The 22509-nt window shown below is 47.1% G+C and overlaps 11 protein-coding genes across 11 annotated transcripts; 5 read left to right on the top strand and 6 right to left on the bottom strand.

Annotated features, from left to right (window-relative positions):
* Nucleotides 1–3499: 3499 nt before the first annotated feature.
* Nucleotides 3500–5286, bottom strand: K441DRAFT_680090 (uncharacterized protein; the record flags this gene model as incomplete). The annotated part of the gene is made up of 2 exons (XM_067651336.1): nucleotides 3500–4213; nucleotides 4261–5286. The coding sequence occupies 2 exons, from the start codon at nucleotides 5284–5286 to the stop codon at nucleotides 3500–3502; spliced, it is 1740 nt and encodes a 579-aa protein (XP_067500362.1).
* Nucleotides 5287–7435: 2149 nt separating this feature from the next.
* K441DRAFT_665609 (uncharacterized protein) lies at nucleotides 7436–8577 on the bottom strand. The gene has a single exon (XM_067649524.1). It carries the CDS (start codon nucleotides 8399–8401, stop codon nucleotides 7751–7753), a length of 651 nt encoding a protein of 216 aa, XP_067500363.1. The 5' UTR covers nucleotides 8402–8577; the 3' UTR covers nucleotides 7436–7750.
* Nucleotides 8578–10035: 1458 nt separating this feature from the next.
* Nucleotides 10036–10836, top strand: K441DRAFT_577809 (uncharacterized protein; the record flags this gene model as incomplete). Its single annotated transcript, XM_067644263.1, has 1 exon — nucleotides 10036–10836. One exon carries the CDS (start codon nucleotides 10036–10038, stop codon nucleotides 10834–10836), a length of 801 nt encoding a protein of 266 aa, XP_067500364.1.
* A 322-nt stretch (nucleotides 10837–11158) lies between these two features.
* K441DRAFT_577613 (uncharacterized protein) lies at nucleotides 11159–11527 on the bottom strand (the record flags this gene model as incomplete). The annotated part of the gene is made up of 2 exons (XM_067644248.1): nucleotides 11159–11340; nucleotides 11416–11527. The coding sequence occupies 2 exons, from the start codon at nucleotides 11525–11527 to the stop codon at nucleotides 11159–11161; spliced, it is 294 nt and encodes a 97-aa protein (XP_067500365.1).
* A 171-nt stretch (nucleotides 11528–11698) lies between these two features.
* Nucleotides 11699–14054, top strand: K441DRAFT_698891 (clathrin adaptor, mu subunit). Its single transcript, XM_067653105.1, has 3 exons — nucleotides 11699–11848; nucleotides 11900–12319; nucleotides 12411–14054. The coding sequence occupies exons 1-3, from the start codon at nucleotides 11808–11810 to the stop codon at nucleotides 13651–13653; spliced, it is 1704 nt and encodes a 567-aa protein (XP_067500366.1). The 5' UTR covers nucleotides 11699–11807; the 3' UTR covers nucleotides 13654–14054.
* On the bottom strand, nucleotides 13871–14452 carry K441DRAFT_617275 (cytochrome c oxidase family protein-like protein). The gene is made up of 4 exons (XM_067645785.1): nucleotides 14395–14452; nucleotides 14287–14329; nucleotides 14156–14191; nucleotides 13871–14071 (listed from the first exon to the last, which is right to left on the bottom strand). The coding sequence occupies exons 1-4, from the start codon at nucleotides 14416–14418 to the stop codon at nucleotides 13983–13985; spliced, it is 192 nt and encodes a 63-aa protein (XP_067500367.1). The 5' UTR covers nucleotides 14419–14452; the 3' UTR covers nucleotides 13871–13982.
* A 1131-nt stretch (nucleotides 14453–15583) lies between these two features.
* On the top strand, nucleotides 15584–16927 carry K441DRAFT_665614 (uncharacterized protein). Its single transcript, XM_067649525.1, has 2 exons — nucleotides 15584–15990; nucleotides 16065–16927. Exons 1-2 carry the CDS (start codon nucleotides 15753–15755, stop codon nucleotides 16751–16753), a joined length of 927 nt encoding a protein of 308 aa, XP_067500368.1. The 5' UTR covers nucleotides 15584–15752; the 3' UTR covers nucleotides 16754–16927.
* Nucleotides 16879–17583, bottom strand: K441DRAFT_232909 (uncharacterized protein). Its single transcript, XM_067640657.1, has 3 exons — nucleotides 17170–17583; nucleotides 16986–17114; nucleotides 16879–16929 (listed from the first exon to the last, which is right to left on the bottom strand). Exons 1-2 carry the CDS (start codon nucleotides 17370–17372, stop codon nucleotides 17060–17062), a joined length of 258 nt encoding a protein of 85 aa, XP_067500369.1. The 5' UTR covers nucleotides 17373–17583; the 3' UTR covers nucleotides 16879–16929; nucleotides 16986–17059.
* On the top strand, nucleotides 17476–18686 carry K441DRAFT_680095 (uncharacterized protein; the record flags this gene model as incomplete). Its single annotated transcript, XM_067651337.1, has 2 exons — nucleotides 17476–17538; nucleotides 17598–18686. 2 exons carry the CDS (start codon nucleotides 17476–17478, stop codon nucleotides 18684–18686), a joined length of 1152 nt encoding a protein of 383 aa, XP_067500370.1.
* Nucleotides 18687–19130: 444 nt separating this feature from the next.
* Nucleotides 19131–20624, top strand: K441DRAFT_577957 (CNDP dipeptidase; the record flags this gene model as incomplete). Its single annotated transcript, XM_067644273.1, has 2 exons — nucleotides 19131–19262; nucleotides 19326–20624. The coding sequence occupies 2 exons, from the start codon at nucleotides 19131–19133 to the stop codon at nucleotides 20622–20624; spliced, it is 1431 nt and encodes a 476-aa protein (XP_067500371.1).
* A 618-nt stretch (nucleotides 20625–21242) lies between these two features.
* On the bottom strand, nucleotides 21243–21902 carry K441DRAFT_577753 (uncharacterized protein; the record flags this gene model as incomplete). The annotated part of the gene is made up of 1 exon (XM_067644259.1): nucleotides 21243–21902. One exon carries the CDS (start codon nucleotides 21900–21902, stop codon nucleotides 21243–21245), a length of 660 nt encoding a protein of 219 aa, XP_067500372.1.
* Nucleotides 21903–22509: the final 607 nt, after the last annotated feature.

The raw sequence follows: 22509 nt of genomic DNA on the forward strand, positions 1-22509 counted from the left end.
CCTGACAATTTTTCCCATAGGGTTTTTTAACAGGTTTTAAATTGACGCTTTCCAGCTTACTACGTCGTCGTCGTTAATAGCCTTCGATATTACCTACCCGAACGGTTTTTAATAATACTCTATGGGCGTAAAGAGACGATATATATTCCTACTCCTATATTAGTTATTAGGCGCAGGCCTTGTACCACTAGGTTCGTTATTAATAGCCTTTAATATTACCTAGGTTCTGGGTTATCTAAACGGTCTTTTAATAATACCCTATAGTCGCAAAAAAGATGAGATATATTCCTACTTCTATATTAGTTGTAGGGCGTAGGCCTTATACCGCTAGTTTCTAACGGTACGCGTTGTTTGGGGCAATGAGTGTGTAATTATCTACCACTGCTTAAGATAGTAGGGAACCTACTATGTAATACAGTAGGCTAAGATGATTACCCTTTCCTTGGGCCTACACCCCTAATTAATATATTATTTAGAATATATCTCTACCTCTATGAGCAAGTGAATAGATAAAAATGTCTATTTAAAGCGAAGTCACGCCTTCCCTCTGAATAGTAACATCAATATCTATTATAATCAGCCTTTCGGCTTTTTGCTTTCCCACCCTCTACCCTATAGATAGATTTTGCAGCCTTTTAGGCTTGCGGTAGGCCCGAGGGGGGTAATGAGTGTGTAATCATCTACCACTGCTTGAGATAGTAGGGAACCTACTATGCAATACAGCAGGCTGAGATGATTACCCTCTCCTTGGGCCTACACCCCTAATTAATACATTATTTAGAATATATCTCTACCTCTACGAGCAAGTGAATAGAAGATATTATTAAGTTATAGCGGTTTTATTAAATTATATATTAATTAATATAGCCCAGATAAAGGTAATTCTAGATAGAATATAATAGTAGCGGTTATTAGCGAACGTATAACAGATGTATAACTAAGTAATTTATCGCGTTTTATGTCCTTAAAGTTTATATTATCGTATATAACTACTATTTATAGGTTATACGCTAGGGTCTTAAGATGCCTCTATAAATGTTAGCCCCTAAAAGAGTTTATAGGAGCCCTTTTAATTAACCTAGGAGTTTATAAAAGTTTATAGGAGCTCTTTTAATTAGCCTAGAAGTTTATAAAAGTTCGCAGGAGATAGATATAAGATAATTAACATACCTCTACCTCCTTAGCAATACTATTTATAATGCGATTTACTAAATAGTAGCTATAACATAGCCTAAAGCCGAATAGCATTTTAAACACCCTCCTTTTTACCCTAAAGCCTATAAGGTAGATATCTATAAGCGAAGTAAAGAAATTTAACCATTTCTTAGCTCTAGAAGAACAGATTATACTAGTAATAGTATACGCCTATCTAATTAAAGCGTTCTAACCCTTTACCTTCTAACCTCCCGCTTTCTAACCTCCCGCCTTCTAACCTTCTACCTTTTAACCTCCCGCCTAATAACTTACTCTATAGGCGCGCTGGTTACTAAAAAGCTATAGTAAAGTTATATACTATATTAGGGCAATATCTCGTATAGTGTAGAAGGTAACTTTAAAGTCTAGGTCTTTTATATTTAACGTCCTATTAAATATATTAAAGTATAGCTTCTAAATAAGGCGGTCTAGCTCTATAGTAAAAGACCCTACTAGTATAACTGCCCCTTAAATATAGCTAAGTTACGGATTTTTCGCAACTGCATCTAATAATACTTACTATTGTCTTTTAACGCGACTATACTAACAGTGCCTAATTATAACCCCCCTATTATCTGTATTGTCTACTCTAACCTAGGTAGATAGGAATAATATAAAGGTCCAACCCTTTTGTTTTAGGGTATTAACTATAGCTTATAACTTCTTCGCGCGCCTCTACTATTTTATACTTTAGTTTAATAAAGGAGGTTTAGGCTCGCTAGTATTAGGTTAGCTATTATTATCCATCTAGTTATTACTATTAGAGGAATCCTTAGATATATTAATAAAGTATTCTAATAGGCTAAAAAAACTAGACTAGCTAGAGTAGCTAGATAAAGGACTTTAAGTATCCTACTTAGATAGACGCCTATTAAGGGCATAGTCGGGCTCTATTATAGATATAATATATAAAGTAAGAGATAAGCTTTTAAATAGAGGTATTAGCAAGCTAAGCAGCGCTATATTAGGGGGTGGTATATAACGTTAAAGGCAATTAAACTGTTATCTACTAGTAAGGCTGTACAGCCCTTATAAAACGCGCCTATAATCCCTTAGACCCTCAGAGAGGAATCCACCTCAGCGCTCTGTAATTGGCTGCTAAAGCTAGCGCAAGCGCTAACGCTCGTGGCGTACATTAGGCTGCAGCGCCGGTCGCTAATTAGCTTAGGAGTTTATAGGAATCACAGGGGTTACAGAGGTGTGGCGGTGCCAGCCGCTGATTGGCTCAGGAGTTTGCAGGAGGTGAGGTGGATTTTCTCTCCGAGGGTCTGAGTCAACTGGGATAACTCCCTTCCCGCCGACGTCCTTCCGAGCCTCCGCAAGAAGCCAGGGTGTATGTGATGGCGTTAAGCCACTTGGTCTTGATCAAGGCTCAATTAATGGCTTTAACTTCTAATTGAGCGATTTTACGAAGTGCAAAATCCATGTAATGCGCACCCTTGTAGCTCCTTTGTCCTGTTCCATAGATATAAGTATCGTACGTTGGTAAGACACAAGAAGGAATGCTTTTGTCTCCCAGTGCCAAGAATATGACCACTCCCCACGACCCACAGCAGCGCACTGCTCATAAAACCTACCGGTATTACCTCCGGAAGCATCCGGGAGCATCTGACAGCCCCCCGTAAAATCCGTGATGCAGTTAGAGTGGTCTACTGTGATACACACTTACTTTAGAACTGTACTCTATTCTGTGGCTCTAACTCGGCTTCAGCTTTCGTCACGAAATCAACTTGAAGGTCCTCCTTCCACGTGTTTATAATCCTGTATTACCGTCTTATAAATCAGACGCTCCGTACCCCTAAAATCTTCTACAAAGAGTCTAAGAGCTTAACGTAACAGCCATGCTGACTTTCACCGCAAAACAACAACTGGGATAACAATTGAGTCCCGGGAAAATCAAGCGTGAGCCCATTGGATTCGGATCTTGGGTTTTTCCTTTTATCTGTGCGATTATCTCAGTGTGTGGTTGACTGTTAACACGTACCCAAACTACTTTATAAACCTGTATATACTCTACCCGAGCCTTCCAAATGTCACTCCCCATCTAAGCTAGCTCCGTACTCAATTACTCGATGAAACGCATTTGCGGGCACAGCACAAGACGCAGGCTGATGATGTTGCCGAGGATGTAAGAGATTTGCACTTTACACATCCACATCAACAAAGCTGCAGCAGTGTCCGACTTCGTATTGTCCGGTATCCATGAGAGCTGCGGTATATACTGTGGGATTTCATGCTCCTGCTGCTAACGCTGCTTTTTTTTTGGCTGATATTAATTAAGATATTTGAGTGGCAGAGCAGTATGTTACGAAGAAATTGTGCATTGTATCCACTTCAGTAAAGTCTTGAGCAAGAGCTGTCGGTCCACGGGCTTTGCAATGTAGTCGTCCATTCCCTTTGCCAAGTATGACTCTGCCTGACCCTTTAGGGCATTTGCAGTCATAGCAATGATAGGAATCTGCAGACCAGCATTTCTAATTTCCACCGTCGCTCCTACTCCATCAAGATGAGGCATGTTTATATCCATAAGAATCAGGTCGTAATTTGTCAGCTTTTTCCTCGCAAGCGCCACTGCCTGGACACCATCCAATGCTGTATCGACATGCTCAAACCCAAGACCCTTAAGCATCCTCAGCATGACTTTCTGATTGATGTGGTTATCTTCAGCTAACAAGAGCCTCTTTCCTGTAGCCGCTAGTTTGATGTTGGTGGAAGGCAGAGGGGTTGAGGAGACTGCAGTGGGCTGCAGCTTCGTTTCAAGTTCATCCAACTGCTCCAGTTTTTTGAGTTTTTTTAATTTCGTGGAAAACCAGAAGATACTGCCATAACCTGCGGGATTAGGGCGAAAACCAATGCTGCCATCCATAAGTTCAGCTAAGCTTTTGCAGATAGAAAGACCTAATCCGGTGCCCTGGTAACGCTTGGTGGCTGAGTTGTCAAATTGCGTAAATGGCGTGAAGAGGGATCCAACCGCATTTAGTGGCACACCAATTCCGGAGTCCGTCACTTCAGTCAAATGCTAAATGAACTTTCCTCCTCTTCCAGGAGCATTGCGTGTACACTAACGTGACCGTTCTCGGTGAATTTCGTTGCATTTGACACTAAGTTCTGGACAATCTGGCGATAACGAAGGGGGTCTCCATTAGCAGAGCTAGGTAGTCGTGGATCGAGGTCAACTTCTAAGCGCGTTCCAGGCCGTAATGTTGCTTGATAACTACGGGCGACCGAGGATATAATATCTGGTACGCTGATAACATCAGAACTGATGGAAAAACAGCTGGAGGCGAGCTTTGAATAGTCCAGAATATCATTGATAACTTGTAGCAGAACGCCCCCAGATTCCTCAATGATATGGGCCAGTTCCAACTGCTCAGTATCCAAGCCAGTGTCAATCAACAAAGTCAGGGCTGATAGCATGCCATGCATAGGAGTCCGGATCTCATGACTCATGTTTGCCAGGAACTCGGATTTCAGCTTCGCAGACTCTTCATAGGCTGAGAGCAAACGAGCTTCGGCAGCTCTTCGTTCAGTGAGATCTCGGGTGACTTTACTGAACCCAATCAGGGTATCGCCTCTGTATACCGGCGTAATAATCACATTAGCCCAGAATCTCGAACCATCTTTTCGATAGCGCCATCCTTCATCTTCCACCCGCCCATCTCGCAAAGCTATTACTAACTCTTTTCCCGGTTTATCAGCAAGCCGATCTTCTAGGCCGTAGAAGTTGGAGAAGTGCCGACCCACAATGTCCTCTTTGGTATAGCCTTTCAAAAGTTGTGCTCCGGCATTCCAAGTGGCGACATTGCCTTTAGGGTTGAGCATGAAGATAGCGTAGTCTTTGACCGTGTCGACCAAGATTCGAAATGTCTCATTAGTGGATAGCCGTTCCTCGAGTTCGGCCTGCTTCATGTGCTCCTCTGTGGTATCCTCGACCTCGAGGACCACGTAAAGAAGTGTCTCGTGGCGGAACACAGGTATCGCCCGTATACTCCAGTAATTTTCGTCCTCAACCAGTATATCCCCAAGAATATGAGCCTTGCGAGTCGCCAGGGCAGTATCGATAGCTGTGCGGAGCGAGTCTACATTAGGCATGTGTACGGCCACATTTCTATTGACGGACTGGTAAAGGTGGACGCCAACCATCTGTTCCCGAGCACGCCTGCACAAGGCTAGATAACTGTCCGAGACTTGGTGAATGCACAGCGACCCATCGATGACAACAGTTGGAACAGGAGTACGGCTGAGGATCTCATCCACCGAGCAAAGGGACGGGCCTTCTAGCTTCGTTTTGGGGGGAGGAGGTGGGCTCGGCACGACTGACGTCATCTGCTACCCCCAGCGATCTAGGATGGCAAAGCGTGTGCAGTGGATAGCAGGAGAGCGAACGCTCAGCCCTTCGGCTGTGTAAGGATGCTGAGTCGTTGGGGTGCCGAGGCTGATCAATAGAGAAGTGGTGCGATTTTTGCAGGACGTTAGGTGGGATGAGGAAGGACAGCATGGTTTTAAACCCCTTTATTCTCCACTGGGCTTTTTGCACCAGGAGGCGGAAACAGGGCTGGCCTCGGCCAGATAGAGTAAAATGCCAATGAGGCCTTTATGGGTTAGACTGGCACTTGGGTGGCCAGCAAGCCGCAAGTTCCTTGGAAAAGCGACATGTCAGAGGGGAGATCGTCGATCTGACCGTGCGAGGCCGGCACCCGCCCAACACCAACTTGCCATCGCGAATTGCCGAATATGGAACCTTCGGTGTATCACTTAACCAAGAGCAATCATCAATCACTAGTGCCACCCGTCCTGACGAAATTGTATGCTGCGACTATTCGTACTGTCCTTCTTGCAGCGCTATTGGTTCCTGTGCTCCAGAATTGGACACTCCGGGAAGCAACGAAGCTGAAAACTTCCTAATAAATGGCTCGCTCGTAAGATTCACGCAGCATCCACTTTTCATCTCCTAGCAGCAGCTCCGCGCTATGGATAGCATACGAGGCCTGCCCACTGAAATGCTCTTGGAGATTTTACCATACATAAATCACAAGCAGACGTTACTAACCTCTCCATGGTTTCGCGTACATTCCACGCTCTGATGGAGCCATTTCTATGCCAACGATTCGAAAACCACAACAATGTACTCATCACTCAATGTTTCACCATCCTTGAACGACCGGAACTTGCGAAGTGTGTAAAGCAATTGGATCTAGACCTTCGGTATGTTGGGGATTCAACACTCTCTTTCATCACAAAGCACAGCACCCTCTGGATATAAGTGGGAGCTTCTCCGTCAAAGTGATACGCACTTGGGCCTGGATCGCCGGCCTACCTTCTTTGATAGCCTAAACAGTGGCGATTGTCATTCTACTCCTCTTGCTTCCTAAATTAGAAGAATTGCGAATGATCGTGTACGACGATCCGGTGCCCTATTTCATTTTTCTTATGAGAACAGAAGGAGCATGATAAACAATTGTATTGAACATCAGTTTCTAGCCCACCTAGGGGCCTTACAGAAGATGGAAATTTGGTGTGAGGGATTTGAAGAACCACAGAGCATGGACCTGCTCCCCTGATAATAGCTACCTAGAAAGTTTTACTAGAAATGAAATCCTCGTTTTGGATGAGAATATCGACCTATCATCTTTGCATCCCTGTAGCGTAACGTCGTTTCAACTTACCACCAGTATTGTGGATACTCAACGGCTCAACTCGACACTCTCCTTTCAATAGTCTCAATTCTTTTCTCTATACAATGGCAGGACCAAGTAACCGTTGGTCGTGGGCTGAGCCGAGCGAGACTGTACATGCTCTCCGGGTTCCTGTTACACCCACGCTCGAACACCTCAAGTCAATATACTGCTCCAGCAATCCTTGGGACTGGAACGATAGGGAGGATTGGGTAGATGAGGATGGCTTGATGGGGTCGTTGCAGGTGTTTAAAAACTCAAAACACCGGAAGTTGATTCCGCGGCGCTACTCGGGATGCAGGAATCTGCTCCTAGACATCCTAACGATATCCCTATGCTGGCGCAGTTCCTACTGGCCGGGATCGTTTCACTTACAGTAAAATATTGTGTTCAACACGCCCTACAGCATCTCTTACACCTGGCAGAGACATAAAACCCTGTACCTGAACTTGAGAAATGTACGTGTCTCTGAAATAGCCGAAGATGTTGATTCGGTCAATCTTTCGGGGGTGATTAAAATCGAGTTTAGTCGTGTCCAGGTGACCTTCGTGTGTCAATTCCATGTTGTGCAGAACAAGGGATGAATGAAGCAATGTTGTGTACATAATGTGTGTGTGACATTATGTAAGATATATCGTTAACTCCCATGGTACACATAAGGGAATGTGAATCGTCTCAACATAGAGTTACATGCAGGCAAGAAATTCAATATTAAATAGTATGTAGAAAATCGACATCCAGTATGTCCCTTCATCCCCAAATCAACTCATCTGCAAAACTTGTGTAGATTTCACATTATACACCTAAAAATGGATGCCAGCACCCACACACACTCTGCCTTCCTGTCTAGAGCCTTGTAGTGAAGATTTCGATGTAATTTCTCACGGCGTATACGCTGGTGGAGGATCGTTGAATTCATTATGTTGGGCCTCCTCGTCGCTGCCACTAGGTTCCGCAAACCTCACATGTCTTATTGACCCATCAGTGGTACTTATATGCGTAGGTCTCGTCTCAAACTGCTCTTGCTGTTCATGAATGTCGAGACGCGTTGGAAGAGAGGTAGTACTTCGAGAGAAGTCGGGCAGACCAGTCGAATAGTTGGGGTTGTGGTATGGCTGCGAGTTGGTGTATTGGGTGTTATGGGGCTGTTGATAGGTAATGTGCGAGTTTGTAGCTTGAAGCTGCGGTTGCAGCTGCAGCTGCTCCCATTGCTGAGGCCATACCGTCACCGGACAGCCTGCTGGCGGCAAACTATTGGCATGTGGAAGCTGGGAAGTGGGAGAGCAGGTGTATTGCAGTTGAGGCTGAAGATGCTGCCAGCTTGGTGGCTTCTGGTCGGTATATGTGTAGTTCTGATCAAGTGAATAGCTTCGACCGCCATGTTCATGTATGGAGGGAGTGCTTGTAGCGCGACCGCGTTGGTGTGGGACTAAGAAGGCTTCTTGTTGCAAGCGTCGTTCTCGCTTATGTTTAGAATGACGATGGATCAGGTAACCTGCAGCAACAAGCTCAAGGCCACCAAAGATGACCATATTGACGGTGAGTATTGGTAGGCTTCGTTACGGGAGACTGGAGAAGTTTGGTATATCAGAGAAGAAGGATATGCATGGGTTGAGGTGGAAGAATGAGCCAAAGGCAAATATCCTATGTGGTGGGGGCTGTGTAAACGCTTGCGAGCACTTCGCCACCCATTGTAGCGCCTCTCTGGCCAATCAAAACAAAACCGGTGAATACACTTCCCAGCCGAAGTTCTGCTGCAGTGAAAATTTTAATGTTTGAGAAAGGAAGAAATATAAGCTGCGTGACCAACTGCGTTTCACGAACGGTTCGGAGGCTAGGGGATAGCTGCACAAGTTCTTGTCTGCGCCTAGACATAAAGACTGTAAACACTCTTCCAAATTCCACATTATCCCTTGAACCGTCAGGGTACTACTTTATCGATAAAGGAATGGCCTGTGCATATAACACTAAAAATTTATACATCCTGATTAGCCAAATCTGTATCGATAACGTAGGACGATAATTGACGGTTTAAGGGATATAGCAAGGACCGGACAAATGGCTCTTCAAGTGTACGATTTACCAAGGATACATTGGCTAATAATCATGGCTGGCAATTTTTGACGCTGTGTATGTTACCGTATAGTATGATTTCTGTATAGACGTTGCGTACTCAGTTAATCGAGGCACTAGGACCGTAATACAACGTGCGCAAGCCTGTACAATTGGTAGTCTATAAACGAGGATCTAAAGCTAGAGAAAGGAAAGGAGAAAGAAGAAGGGCGGCGCTGTTCGGAGTAGGGTTTTTTATATAGTTCTCCAGTCACGTGACCGCAACTGTCTGGCGAGTTCTGCTAACATTCACCTTCTTGAAGCCAGCATTCACGAAGGAGGCAACGGCTACCTATTGCCCCTTTGGCGGCATACCTGTCAGTCCAACCCACGTATATATTATATAAAGTTAAATCTAAAGCCTTTCTAGAGCCTTACTAAATAATTAACTTAATTATAGATTTAAATAAGCATAGTTAGTAACCGCTACTAATTATAATATCCCTTGCACTGATGACTGCCAATAATAAGTGGCCCGTGCGAGAAATTCTAGGTACTCTACATCACGCCCGCGCACGTTTAACACTTCCCAATATTTCCCTTCAAGCAAGCCTTTTAATTGGTGCGCACGAGCTACAATTTATTGGACGCAGTTATCAGTGCAAGGGATAGATAATACTAAAAGACGTATGGATTAATAGATTATAATATAGAGGCGATTTATAACTAAATAGTCCCTAGATTTTCGAGATACTTAGTAGTAATTCAGGTGACGGAGTCACCTCGCTTATATATATTTTTTACTTGCCACGATCGGCGGTATCGGGCAAGGTATGGGGCCTCGGAGAAAATGATGGTTAAGCGGGCTTGGCATAGCAGAACGAAGGGCCCGTGCCAAGTTTGATAGAAGGCCAACACACGCCGAGGCTGGCTATCAGAATCACCAACATCTGCCCCGCCACGAGAGCCTCGTCATTCCCAGAAAATCGTCAACCGGGACTGCTTAATACGTTTCCTAGCCAGGCTCTGTTAGCCGTTCTCTCCTTAGGCAATTGTACGTCACCCGAGAAACCTTGCCTCTTACACTGCAGACACTCACCTCTCCCAGAACGACATGGACTCCATGCGGGCTCTAAATAAATCACTGCCATCTGCGACATCTTCAAAACGGAAAACAACTCCCCAGCCAGACCTACACCAAGCCTTTCGATCGGCAGCCCTTTCTGTGACAAACTTATATAAAACTGCCGCTGCTGATCAAGCTCGGGCACATGCAGAGGGCTATCAGGAAGCCCTGGAAGAACTTATTGGATTTTTGGACAAGGAGGGTCTAGGCTTGTGTGATGGAGAGGGCTGGAGAGTCAGGCAGTGGGCTACGGAGCGGTTCGAAGGAGCTGTTCCAGGCCAGGTGACAAGTGATAGCGACGACGAAGCACAAGAGGGGAAAAGGGCGCGAAGTTCGTCACCGATAATGCAGAGAAAACCCAGTCCGGAAGCTGTGCAATCCTCTCCTCCACCCCGGCCAGCCTCGCCCCCTCGACCAGAATCTGCTCTGCCAATGCCAGTCGACCTGTCAGCTCCGTCAAACCATACAGACACGACCCCTTTCCGGGCTGATTTCACGTTTCGTTCTTCGCATGCGCTTCCGCCATCTCAAGAAAGCGAAATAGATATGTCGGACCACTCGGGATCAAACAGCAACATCACGACAATACCATCTATGCGCGTTGAAGTTGTCCCACGGCGCTCCTCAAACCGTCAATTTAGCCGCGCCAACAGCCGTCCATCTTCAAATCTAGGCAGTGGTGCTGGCTTCAAGCGAAGGTTGCCATTCGGCGATTATTTTGATATCAGTGGATCTTGGAACGAACGAAAAGACGGCTTTGGAGGAAGCAAGAGAAATCGTTTCTCATGAAGGCTGCATATTATATTCACGGGGATGGATGGTTTCAGTGCCCCTAAAAGACGGTACATTATTAGCAAGAGGCGGCGTCAGTTGGGTTAACAGCATTTGCGGGTTATGCATTGGAAGGAGTAGCATTTAAATAGGTGCCTTTCTCATGGTTTGCCGAGATACCAAATGGAATGGGAATATGCATAGCGTGGTAGTGTCTGATTTAGCCCTTAGAGTGGTGATTTGATGCAAAGCGTTGCTATTTTAATATAAATCATCTTCATCCTTTCTGCATTATTTCACATAAAACGCCAGCACCATGCTCTCTAACGTCGCCTCTGCTCTAATTAACAAGTCTGTATATTCCAAGTCCAACAAGGGTGGCCGCAATGCTCGTTATACCGGCCTGGCGTGACCTCATTCCAAACATGGATTTACTGTTTAGAATTCCTGCTTGCTGCTGCCGGAGCTGGGATTGACCAGAGATGTAACTGTATACACCCAGTCCAATGAACGCACCCCCGCCTGGTTGGTAAAGCTTTAATTAGTACTAAGCAACTCGAGTGGATACTAAGATGGAGAGGGAGCGAAGCAAAATACCCATAATACGGCATGGTAGACAGTCATTGACATTAGTTTTGTCCTCGGCCAAGGCTTGGTCCGGCTTCGGACCTGGCTCCAGCGCATATAGTGAAGGTGTATCCCTAGCCATCTACCTTGGAGATAGCATGTCAAACAAATCAGAGTGTAGAAGTGCACAATGATGTGCGGGAGTGCAACAGGTGATGAACTATGAAGTACTGTAGAAAGATGCATGCAGCCCTGGTAGATTTGCGGAGGAAGCTTTGCGAAGCGACGCATCGACCAACAAACACCAAAGAATCTCATCCACCACCCGGGCACCACCCCTGCCTTTCTAATGTTCTATGGACAACCCTTCCAGGCCGCACGCCCGATCTTGCGAAGGGGTTCCTCAATAACCTGAGACGAACATGAGTGCCATAGAAGCGCTTTACATCTTTGACGAGCACAAGTAACTCCCCACTACCCCACCATGCTGGCCCGCCGTACCTAATGTCCATAGTGCAACTATACTAGAGCATGTTTATAGGGCTCGACCACCTTCTGCTAGCGTCCTGTTACCTCTCTACCTTGCCTATCCCTCGCCACGACCTTCGCTGATATATCTCCCAAATACTCATCCACCAACACTCGCCTACTCGATACTTCAGGATCACCTTCTCTTTATTTCGCCGTCCTCGGCCGAGTCAGAACCCCTTTTGGTGCTGGAATTCCTGCATCGTGTAGCGGATGCTTTAGAAGACTTCCTCGGCTCACCGCTACTAGCAAGCAAGATTGAGAGCTCTTATGATGTCGTGGCACAACTATTGAATGAGATGTGTGATGGAGGATTGGTGTCCATTACAGAGCCAAATGCACTGAGAGACGTTGTGGAAGCGCCATCATGGATGGGTAAATTACTAGGAGGTGTAGGATTACCCAGGTATATAACCCAGCGATAGTTCTCTACATCCATTTCTATTTATTCCAGGCATACTCCAAACTGTGCATTTATACTAATGCCCCGAAATTAGCTCTTCGCCTTCACTCACCCCATCAGCAAGCACGCCCTTCTCACTGCCACGGCCAAATCTTCCGCGTCCAAATTCTAATACAGCCTCTCCTGTCCCATGGCGCCGCGCAAACGTTCGTCACACCAGCAATGAACTCTATGTGGACATTGTAGAAACCCTCAACATAACTCTTGCACCCTCTGGCATTCCACTTAGTGCGCTAGCTTTTGGTACTATAGCATTCACGGCTAAGGTGTCTGGAGTGCCAGACTTAATGTTACAACTGAATGCTCCTGGTGGCATTGCCAACACGATCAGCCTTCCCGTGTTTCACCCCTGCGTTAGGCTCGCAAGGTGGAGAGAAAAACCCGGTGAGTTGAGTTTTGTGCCACCAGATGGGAGATTCGTTCTTGCGGGGTATGAAGTGGATCTTTTGGGCGGAGACTCCCTGCCCTTCTCCGCTTCCGCAACAAAACAAGCCTCGAGCCTCAACCTTCCCGCGATAGTACAAGTTCGCACAGGTCTTGGCCCCATAGGCGCCGAATTTGAAGTCAGGCTGACGCTCTCCTCTCGATTCAATTCTTCATCATCAGCTGCATCTGGCCCATCTTCCTCATTCCCGCGTGCTGCAGGCCTAGGTTCACGTTCTAGCACAGCCTTTGGCGCTGGTGGCACGTCGGCCCATCCCAGTGTCGATGAAATAATAGTCAATGTGCCTTTGCCGGCTGGAGTGCGCAATATTACAGATCTACGAGCTAGCAAAGGCGACACTCAGTATGCCCCGGGCGATGCCAGGGTTGGTTGGCGAATCAGTGGGAAAGACGTTGCCACACTCATGGCTTCCAGTCACGGCGGGGCTATTGGCGCATTGGCTACCTTGCGAGGGTCGGTCATGGGGTCTGAAGAGGATGAAGACACTGGGCAAGCTGGACCTGCAGGTTTCAGCGGTGGGGGTGACAAGTGGGAGTACGATGAGGATGGTGGAGGTTACCAAACCGCCACTCTCGAAGTTGAACAGTCAAAGGGATACCAGCATGAACAGCAGATGGAACGGAAGAATGCGAAGGTGAAGATGAATAAGGTGCTAATGCCTTCATCAGCTACAATTAGCTTTTCAGTCAAGGGATGGTTGGCCAGTGGAGTCAGAGTTGACAGTCTCCTGGTGGATGCGAAAAAAAGTCGAGGTTTAGGTTCAGGAGTCACACCATACAAAGGGGTGAAGTATTTTACCGTTAGCAGAAAGGGGGTTGAAGTTAGGTGTTAATTCCTACATAGGTTTCCGGTCTACTTGGATGTCCGGGAGAGGTGTAGACTGCATAGGCGGTGTTTCGAAGGCTTTCGTATATGCAGCCGATTTGAATATAAACGTGGCAAAAAATTGCCTAACAGCCAGCTATATCTTTGTACATGTCGTTCCGATATTGCGGCGGGCAAAAGCTTATCTTGAATTGGCTTGGATTGGCACCTTTTGAAACTTCGTTCCCACAGTTGTATGATACAGTTCAGTCCACCCACGCCAATGCCTAATCTATGCACCGTCTATCATCCTCCTACATGTAACAGATTCACCCACCCCGCAAGTCCAGAATAAGTTTATTTGTTCTGGCCAAGGGCAGCTACCCGTTCATCTTCGATCTTTTGGTAGAATACATCACGGTGGCGGACCGCGGGGACGTGGTAGCCTTTTAGAAAGGTGTGAGATTCAAAGTTCGCAATAACTGCTGAGAAAAGGGCTAACGTATATCAGCGGTAGTCCTGTCACTTACCATACCACCATGCATAGCCGGCTGTTGTTCCGAGACCTGCGGGGAGTTAGTTATCGTATATCGATGATAGCTATAGTGCATGACATGTAGCAATTAAAGTAATCGTGTAGCTTTTTGAGGATATTACTGACCAAGAGCGACTGTGAGGTCGAGTACGATGCCGCGACGGAGCATCTAAAGCACTTATGTTAGCTCCATTCTCCCGTCCGAGGTCCAAGAGTTCCGGTTGGGAGGGATACCCCGGTAATTGGCTTGACTGCCATTGCAGAAGATTGGGTGAGCGAAGAGGTGTTGTAATGCAGACGAAGGTTGGAGATGTGGTGAAGATTGAAGTCAATGCGGTGGTGTGAGGTTGTATGTATGTAAAGCTCGTTCAAGGCCTCTCGGTAACTTCCGGCGACACTCCTTGGGTGTCGGTTACGTTGCTTGTGGAACTAAGTCCTAGCGTGCATTTGTAATATGCCCGCCCCATAGTAATTTGGTACGTGCGCACCATCGCGCGCATGACGCGTCGGATGTCAAAACAACACCTTGCCCTCGCCATTGAATTTGAAGCTTTTGATCCTCATACAAATCCTCTATCGCGATCAAATCTGAGAGGAGTTTGCAATGCCTCGCAGACGCGCACCCGCTTCCAACCCCCCTACTGCCGCTGGCAGCAGCAGCGCTCACCCAATCCTTCGTATACCCGACGATATTGCTGGTTAGAGGTGTGCTTTCTTCACCCTCCAGCAGGACCTTTATTTAAGCGTTGAACAGTCCAACCAGCTCTGGCCTTATATGACAGACCAGATCCTGTGCAGCAGCTTATTACCTGACGGAGCTTGCCGATGATATAGTGGAGGACAACGAGGAGCTTATATCACTAAGAGGCGAGAATATCTACACCTATTCCTTCTATCGTCGCTATTAACTGCCCTGCTGCCATATCTAGGAAACCCGCTTTTTATATAGCTGTTTAAGGGGGGGCTATAAGCGCCGGGCGCGTATATGGGGGGAGTCCGGCTACGAAATATATAAGGCTATGGAGTCTATAACTGTTAGCGGTGAAGTTTGCAAGGCTGGTATAGAAGAATTTAAGCGCGAATCTGGCGTCAAAGTAGAAAGAACTCAGATTGAGCGACTGGCGAAGCCTCAGATATCAATGGGGGCTTTATTGATCCAAGTGTAGTAATTAGTAAGCTCTGCCTGCCAGCCTGGCAGCGATGAGGACGAATAAACACTCCAAGATTCAATCGCGATAGAAGATTTGTGTGAGGATCAAAAGCTTCAAATTCAATGGCGAAGGCAAGGTGTTGTTTTGACATCCGACGCGTCATGCGATGGTGCGCACGTACCAAATTACTATGGGGCGGGCATATTACAAATGCACGCTAGGACTTAGTTCCACAAGCAACGTAACCGACACTCCTTGTGCCAGAGCCGCAAAGCAAGCCACCCACGACCTTCTCACCACCTTTGAATACCCTTATCATGCACCTGTAAGTGCGCCGCTATAGACTCTCAGTCAAGTCACGAGTCTCCTTCTCTTCTATCTTTCTTTGGTAAAGCCCATGCATGGCTAGATCCGAAGTGCGCCAGCTCCTCAGCATCCACTATGAAGAGACCGCATCCGCCAAATAACAATGGCAATTACCCAGACGGTAATCGGCGAAGGATACATCACCAACTCCAGCACACACAACCCTTTTATGTCGATCCGCTGGTGGCACCACAAGATGAGCTCTTTTTCAAGAGTCAGATGTTGCGCGCCATATCGCTACATCTAAGTGCTATAGGATTTGACAGCGTGAAGCCTACAGCGCTTGAGGCTTTCCGGGCTGAGGTTGAAGAGTGTATGTCAGCTCGGTAGAGTTTGAAATACTCTATTTGCCTGTCATTATATCCACCCATTAACTTTCAACCACAGACATGTTACATTTTCTATCATTGGTTAAGCAGTCAATGAGCTCAAGCCGACGCACTCAGTCCATTCCACAAGACTTTATCCACGCACTCGCCCACATGGGTATAAAGCCAGCTTCACTGATACAACACCTCAACCTTCCAATTCCACCATCAATAACTCAACCGCCGATACCTCCTCCGCCGCCCGCAGAACCACCACCACCAGATTTAGAAGGTTTACTCGGTCTGGAGCTTTCTGGCGCAAGGGATAAAGCAGAGCGGAACTACATACCTTCCCATTTTCCTAATTTCCCAAGCAAGCACACATGGCAGGAATCACCTGTGTACACGGAACGCGAACAGGACCCGCGCAAGATCAGGGAACGTGCAACGGAAGAAGGAATATTAGCTGAGCAGGCGCTGCGGAAGCTTATGGCAGCAAGCAAAAGCGGGTTTCAGAAACGGGGAGGGACACGGGATAACCAGAGCGGGCAACAGAAGAGCGAACAGATGTGGGCTGAGACCATGGCTACAATACAGCAAGATGAACAAGCGTTTCTAATAAGGGATATGGATATGGACATTGGGTATGATGGTGCAGCTGACGGGAAGAAGGCCGCGATGGAGGAGAAGCTGGAAAGAGGAGCGCTTGTCAATTATGACCGTAGATATTGGAGGAAGGCAGCGCAGACAGCGATGTGGGCGTCTTAGGTCGAGCATTTATTCTGGGCCTTAGAGTCCTCCGATGAGTTATGGGTTCATCCTATCAGCGAGGCGTTTTGGGTAGGCAAGCGGATCATTAAAGGTGCTTAAGCTGCATTTTTTGGAGTTGAATTTGCTAGCAAAATATTTTAAGCTTGGATGAGGGAGTTATCATCAAAACACTCCTACCATGATTCTCTCTCAGTGATACTTTCGGCAAAATCCTCGAATCTTGACGCACCTTTGGACAATAACATCTGCCCTAACCCAGAGCACTAAGAATCGCATTCCAAGCTCTCACACTCTCCTACTTGCTCAATCATGCAAATCTTCCCAGGCCGTCGTCTCCACTGTTAATCCGTTGGCGCACCTATTGTCCCAAGCTGTTAGCTTCAGCTGCTCACGGGTGGGAGAGCAGCCTTCACCTCCGAAACAACCTCACCACCGGCTGACAAACCACGACAGCGTTCGGGTCATTCCTATTGCTGACCTCGCACATATATTGCACCATCTCCATCAACTTGCACTTCTCCAACTCAACAGGGCTCTTCCGCAGCTTGCCGTTCATTGTATATTGTAGCCTCTGCTCGAGCTGGGCTGGGAGGAATTCTTCTATTGGCGGCGCCATCTACAACTAGAAGCTTGATGTTAGAGATTGATGTTGAGGATTAAGAAATTGAGAATTAGGCATGCAGGATATACTGGAAAAAACTTGAGGATTGAGCTCAAGAATGAGTGCTGAAGATCTAGGGAGGAGATTGCTACGTGAGGTGGAGGAGGATGGACTGGATGAGGTGGGTGGAACCAGAATTGATATATCACCATCATAGGTCACATCTAATCATGGAAACAGATTCTGTATTCATTGAAAGCCCTCAGCCATGCTGGGGTTTCTCCCTATTTTGGTATCCAGGCGCTTGACACCCTTCTTCCATTTCGTGAGCAAGGGGTGATACCTCAAGCGCAACCCCAGCCACCAGTGGAGCCATGGTCATCGTCAGCAGCGGATCGACCATTGCCAGATGTTTCTGCACGAAATATAATATCCAAAGGACCCTTCATTGAATTCATCTCGGCGGGTTCTGGTGGAGGGAAAACACATTTACTATATTACATGACCACTCTCGCCATCCTTCCACGAACTCATCGGGGTATGGTGCTCAACGGGAAGGGTGGTGCAGTAGTTGTATTGGATACAGACTGTCGCTTCGACATCCAGAGGCTAACAGAAGTCATGTCTCATTACGTGATTTCACAGCTAGAATCGTCATTCTCTTTTAGCCAACCCGTAAATGGAGCCCAGTTCTCAACTACAGGAAAATCGAAAGTTATCCATGATCTTATTCAATCTTCTCTGTCCCACATCCATATATTTCGGCCTTGGTCTCATACTTCTTTGCTCTCGACTGTCTCTAGTCTACCTATGTATTTGTTTCACTCGACATCCCATGCCTCAATTAATCGACCACTTCACTCGATTATACTTGACAGCGCTAGCGCATTCTTTTGGCAAACTCGTACAGAGGAAGATACCGCACGCCTTTCTGAATCAAGAGCGCTGTCAACGAACGAAGTATATGCTGCCTTGGCGCGACAACTTACCGACCTCTCCCGAACCTTCTCTTGTACCATCGTTACAACAAGCTGGTCACTTTCATCTACTTCACACACCGCTCAAGGAGCTCAAAGCATGAGATCCAGCCTTACATCCTCTTGGTCTCTACTTCCAACTCTTCGTTTTGGGGTCAGAAGAATACCCGTTACCCCCTTCCCCGAGGCGACGAGCATAGAGGGCGCACTTGCGGAGAAAGGGCGGAGGGCTTCTGCAATTAATGTGGAGAAATTTGAAGCATGGAAGCTAGGTTCTAGTTCTGGAGAGCGACTTGGTTTCATCATCACGAAGGCGGGAGTAAACATGGGAGTTGAAAGGGAGGATATTTAATAACCCAACGGCTCTGGAAGACCGATGAAGCTCTTGCGGACCTTTCAGTCTTGAACAATGACTTGTGGAGTATGTTTGCAAGTGTTTGGACCATGCTATACATGTTTGTAAATAATGACGTATGGCAAATAATTATTGAGAGACGATCGTATACTAGTTTTTGTTTACCGGTGCCAGTCGATTCAACCCCAACTCCAAACCCAAAGCATGCCCCGCGCTACCTTGCGTCCCCTCCCACTCAGCAGGCTCACCTCACCCTATTCACCTAGCCACCTTCCCACCGGCTTTTCTCTCCGCCTCCCATCTCAACACATTCTCCCTTCGATTCGAAATTACTTCCCTTCAATATCGCGCAGGTCATCTAAGCCGGTTTGGCCCTACCTCTACAGTGATAAAAGAATCATGGCGCCCCAGCTCGACGCTTACTTCAAGCAAGTCGATAGCATGGCGCCCCAGCTCGACGCTTACTTCAAGCAAGTCGATAGCTTGTCGGATGCTTTCATCGAGAGGCTGAGGAAGGCTGTGGCGATTCCAAGTGTCAGCGCCGAGGATGAGAGGAGGCCAGAGGTTATCAAGGTAAAAAATCTATGCCTATATCTCTCAGACATATTACAATAACTTCCCGCTAATACCAATCAGATGGGCGAGTTTCTAGCCTCAGAGCTCAAGTCTTTGGGCGCAAAGGTAGAGCTACGGCCACTAGGCAAGCAGCCACATAAAGAGCACCTCCAACTACCGCCGGTTGTGGTCGCACGTTATGGCAATGATTCCAAAAAGCGCACGATCCTCGTCTATGGCCACTACGATGTTCAGCCTGCACTATTAGAAGATGGATGGGCAACAGAACCTTTCAAGCTCACTACAGATGACAAAGGGCGCATGTACGGACGTGGTAGTACCGATGATAAAGGACCTGTGCTGGGTTGGCTAAATGCTATTGAGGCCCATCAAAAAGCCGGTGTGGACTTCCCAGTGAATCTGCTCATGTGCTTCGAAGGTATGGAGGAATATGGCTCAGAGGGTCTTGATGATTTTATCATGGAAGAGAGCAAGAAGTACTTCAAGGACGCGGATGCTGTTTGCATTTCAGACAACTACTGGCTGGGAACCGAGAAGCCCTGTCTGACATATGGTCTTCGCGGGTGCAACTACTATTCGATTGAGATATCTGGGCCAGGGCAGGATCTTCACAGCGGCGTATTCGGCGGTACGGTGCACGAGCCTATGACGGACCTTGTGCGTGTAATGGGCACGCTGGTATCGCCAGACGGCAAGATTCTGATCAAAGGAATTGATGACCTTGTCGCCCCTTTTACAGATGAGGAGAAGTCTCTTTACGGCGACATTGCCTTCACAATGGACAACCTATACGAATCATTGGGAAGCGAAACCGGCCTCTATCCAGACAAAGAACGCACACTCATGGGCCGCTGGCGCTACCCCTCGCTTTCTCTCCATGGTGTAGAAGGCGCTTTCAGCGCTCCCGGCGCCAAAACAGTCATCCCTGCCAAAGTAACTGGAAAGTTCAGCATACGTACCGTCCCCGACATGGAGATCGAAGCGGTCAACGAACTTGTATATAAACATGTCAACGACGCTTTCGCCGCGCTAGGCTCGAAAAATAAATGCCGTGTATACCTCCAGCATGCTGGAAAATGGTGGGTAGCATCGCCTAAACACTGGAACTTTACTGCAGCTGGAAAGGCAGTGAGGCACGTGTGGGGAGTAAAACCGGATTTAACCAGGGAAGGTGGTAGTATACCTGTCACTTTGACTTTTGAACAGGCGACTGGAAAGAATGTGCTGCTGTTACCAATGGGTAGCTCCACAGATGCGGCGCATTCAATCAACGAGAAGCTAGATAAGAAAAACTACATTGAGGGCATCAAGTTGTTGGGTGCATATCTTCACTATGCGGCTGAGGAGCCGATGAATTAGGGGTGGGAAATACGGAGATAATATAAAACAGACGGAATACATACGAAGCAGACTCTTTCTAAAGGTTTCAATAGACCTCAGGACTCTCCTACCAGCATTATAAGTCTCTTCGAGGTGCTTCAAGTCGCTCTAGAGACTATCCAATGAATCTCACCTTCAGATAAGAAAATTCTCGTAAAATACACCATGCAGTCATCTGCCTACATAACAATGTTGATGCTACCGCCTCAGTGATTCAGCCCGACCAAATGAGAGCTGCGTGACCCCATTATGCGGCTGGGAACGCAAATTTGGACAGCCCGAGTAAATTGTAGGAATTTTGAACGTTCACTCTGTTATGTTGATCTTAATGTATCGGTAAATAGTCCATTATACAACGAACGGAAAATTCCCCCAGATTCGTAAGATATACATACCCTGCGTTGACGCATGCAAAATCACCATATCTTACACCCAATCCTCCCACCGCCCTTCATTCGAATCCCTCGACAAACGAATGCAGCATGAATAACACATGCAAGCTCTCTCGGATTTTCCCGCCGCGCTTCCAAATAGTTGGCTCGTCGCTTCCAATCTTTCCCAGGCCCGCTCGAATCCCCAGTTTCCAATATTCTTCGTCTACAAATCTCTCCCCCAAGTCTCTCTTCTCATATTTCGGTCCTCCTTCGCTTCCTTCCTCCTCCTTCCCCACCGTTCCCTCGCTTCCTGATGCTGCCGTTCCACAGTTTTAGCCTTCTCCGGTGCCTTGCACACCAAACCCACAAAAAACTGACTGCACCCAAATTTCTCTGCCAAGCGCTCCCTCGTCCACAAATCCGGATCTGACGACCGCAGTGAACGTATTTCAGCAATTTCAACGTCAGTGAGATGGTATTTCTTCTCATAAGGCATGCGTACGGGAGGCGGGAGAGAAGCTGAGGGTTTTGGAGGGAGAAAAGAAGCCACGCTTAAGGGAGTGCCAGTTTGGGCAGTTATGGGCGTGCGTGTGGAGAGCGCAGTTTGTGTTGATGAAGCCATTGCCGCAGAATAGAGCTGTCGCCGTCGGTCATTCTTAGGTAAGAACTTGAGTGGGGTGTGGTAGACATTTGGGGCGGACGAAGGTGGGTTAAATATGATGTGTGCAGAAGTTGTGGTATTGGAGGCGTAGGAGGGTGAGGGAGGGAGGGTTTGCATTTTTTTATGCCGGCGGGTGGTTGATTCATGCCGGGCTGATTGGTACGGAAGCAGTGAGCGAGGGAGGCGGGAGGCATGCCTCAACTTGAGAGTTGAGGTGCTCATAATGAATTGGATAATTTTGACAGGGGGAATCTCGTGGCAAACACTGCAGTGGTGAGATTTCTGTGAGGCTATTAGGGGGGTTTCGTCAGGCAGCTCTTCGGGTACGATAAAACCGGCCCATTTGGCACGTGCGCAACCCACTTAATCGTCGATTTGTTTACTTTAAAGCAACACACAGAATGGCTCGATTACGGTCTCGCAAAGCATAAAAAGCACTTATATGACAGTATACGCCTCCTCTAGGCCTTGCACAATATGTCGGACAAGTAAAAAACCCCCAGCGATGCGCTGTTTTTACGCTATGAGCGCTCGCGCGTAAACAAGATCTTACGCTTACTCGAGAGGAGATTCGAGATATTACCGGCGTTGCACCTTGAATTTAGAGTCGAATACTCTCTTTAAAACAGCTTTATACACGGCATAACCAGCCTAACGCAGGTCCAGACCCTCGTGGGAAACCTAGGTCTCTTAAACGCTCCGAAACAGCCGCAATCGCGAATTATTTTAACGATAAATATATCCCTCTTGACATAAAGGCGCGCCTTAGATTAATATTGTGGAAGCTACTAGCGTTAAGCTTCCTTTCTCTATATACTATTAACCAATT

Source organism: Cenococcum geophilum, assembly GCF_001692895.1.
Source record: "Cenococcum geophilum 1.58 unplaced genomic scaffold K441scaffold_44, whole genome shotgun sequence".
In the NCBI taxonomy this organism is placed as follows: Eukaryota; Fungi; Ascomycota; class Dothideomycetes; order Gloniales; family Gloniaceae; genus Cenococcum; species Cenococcum geophilum.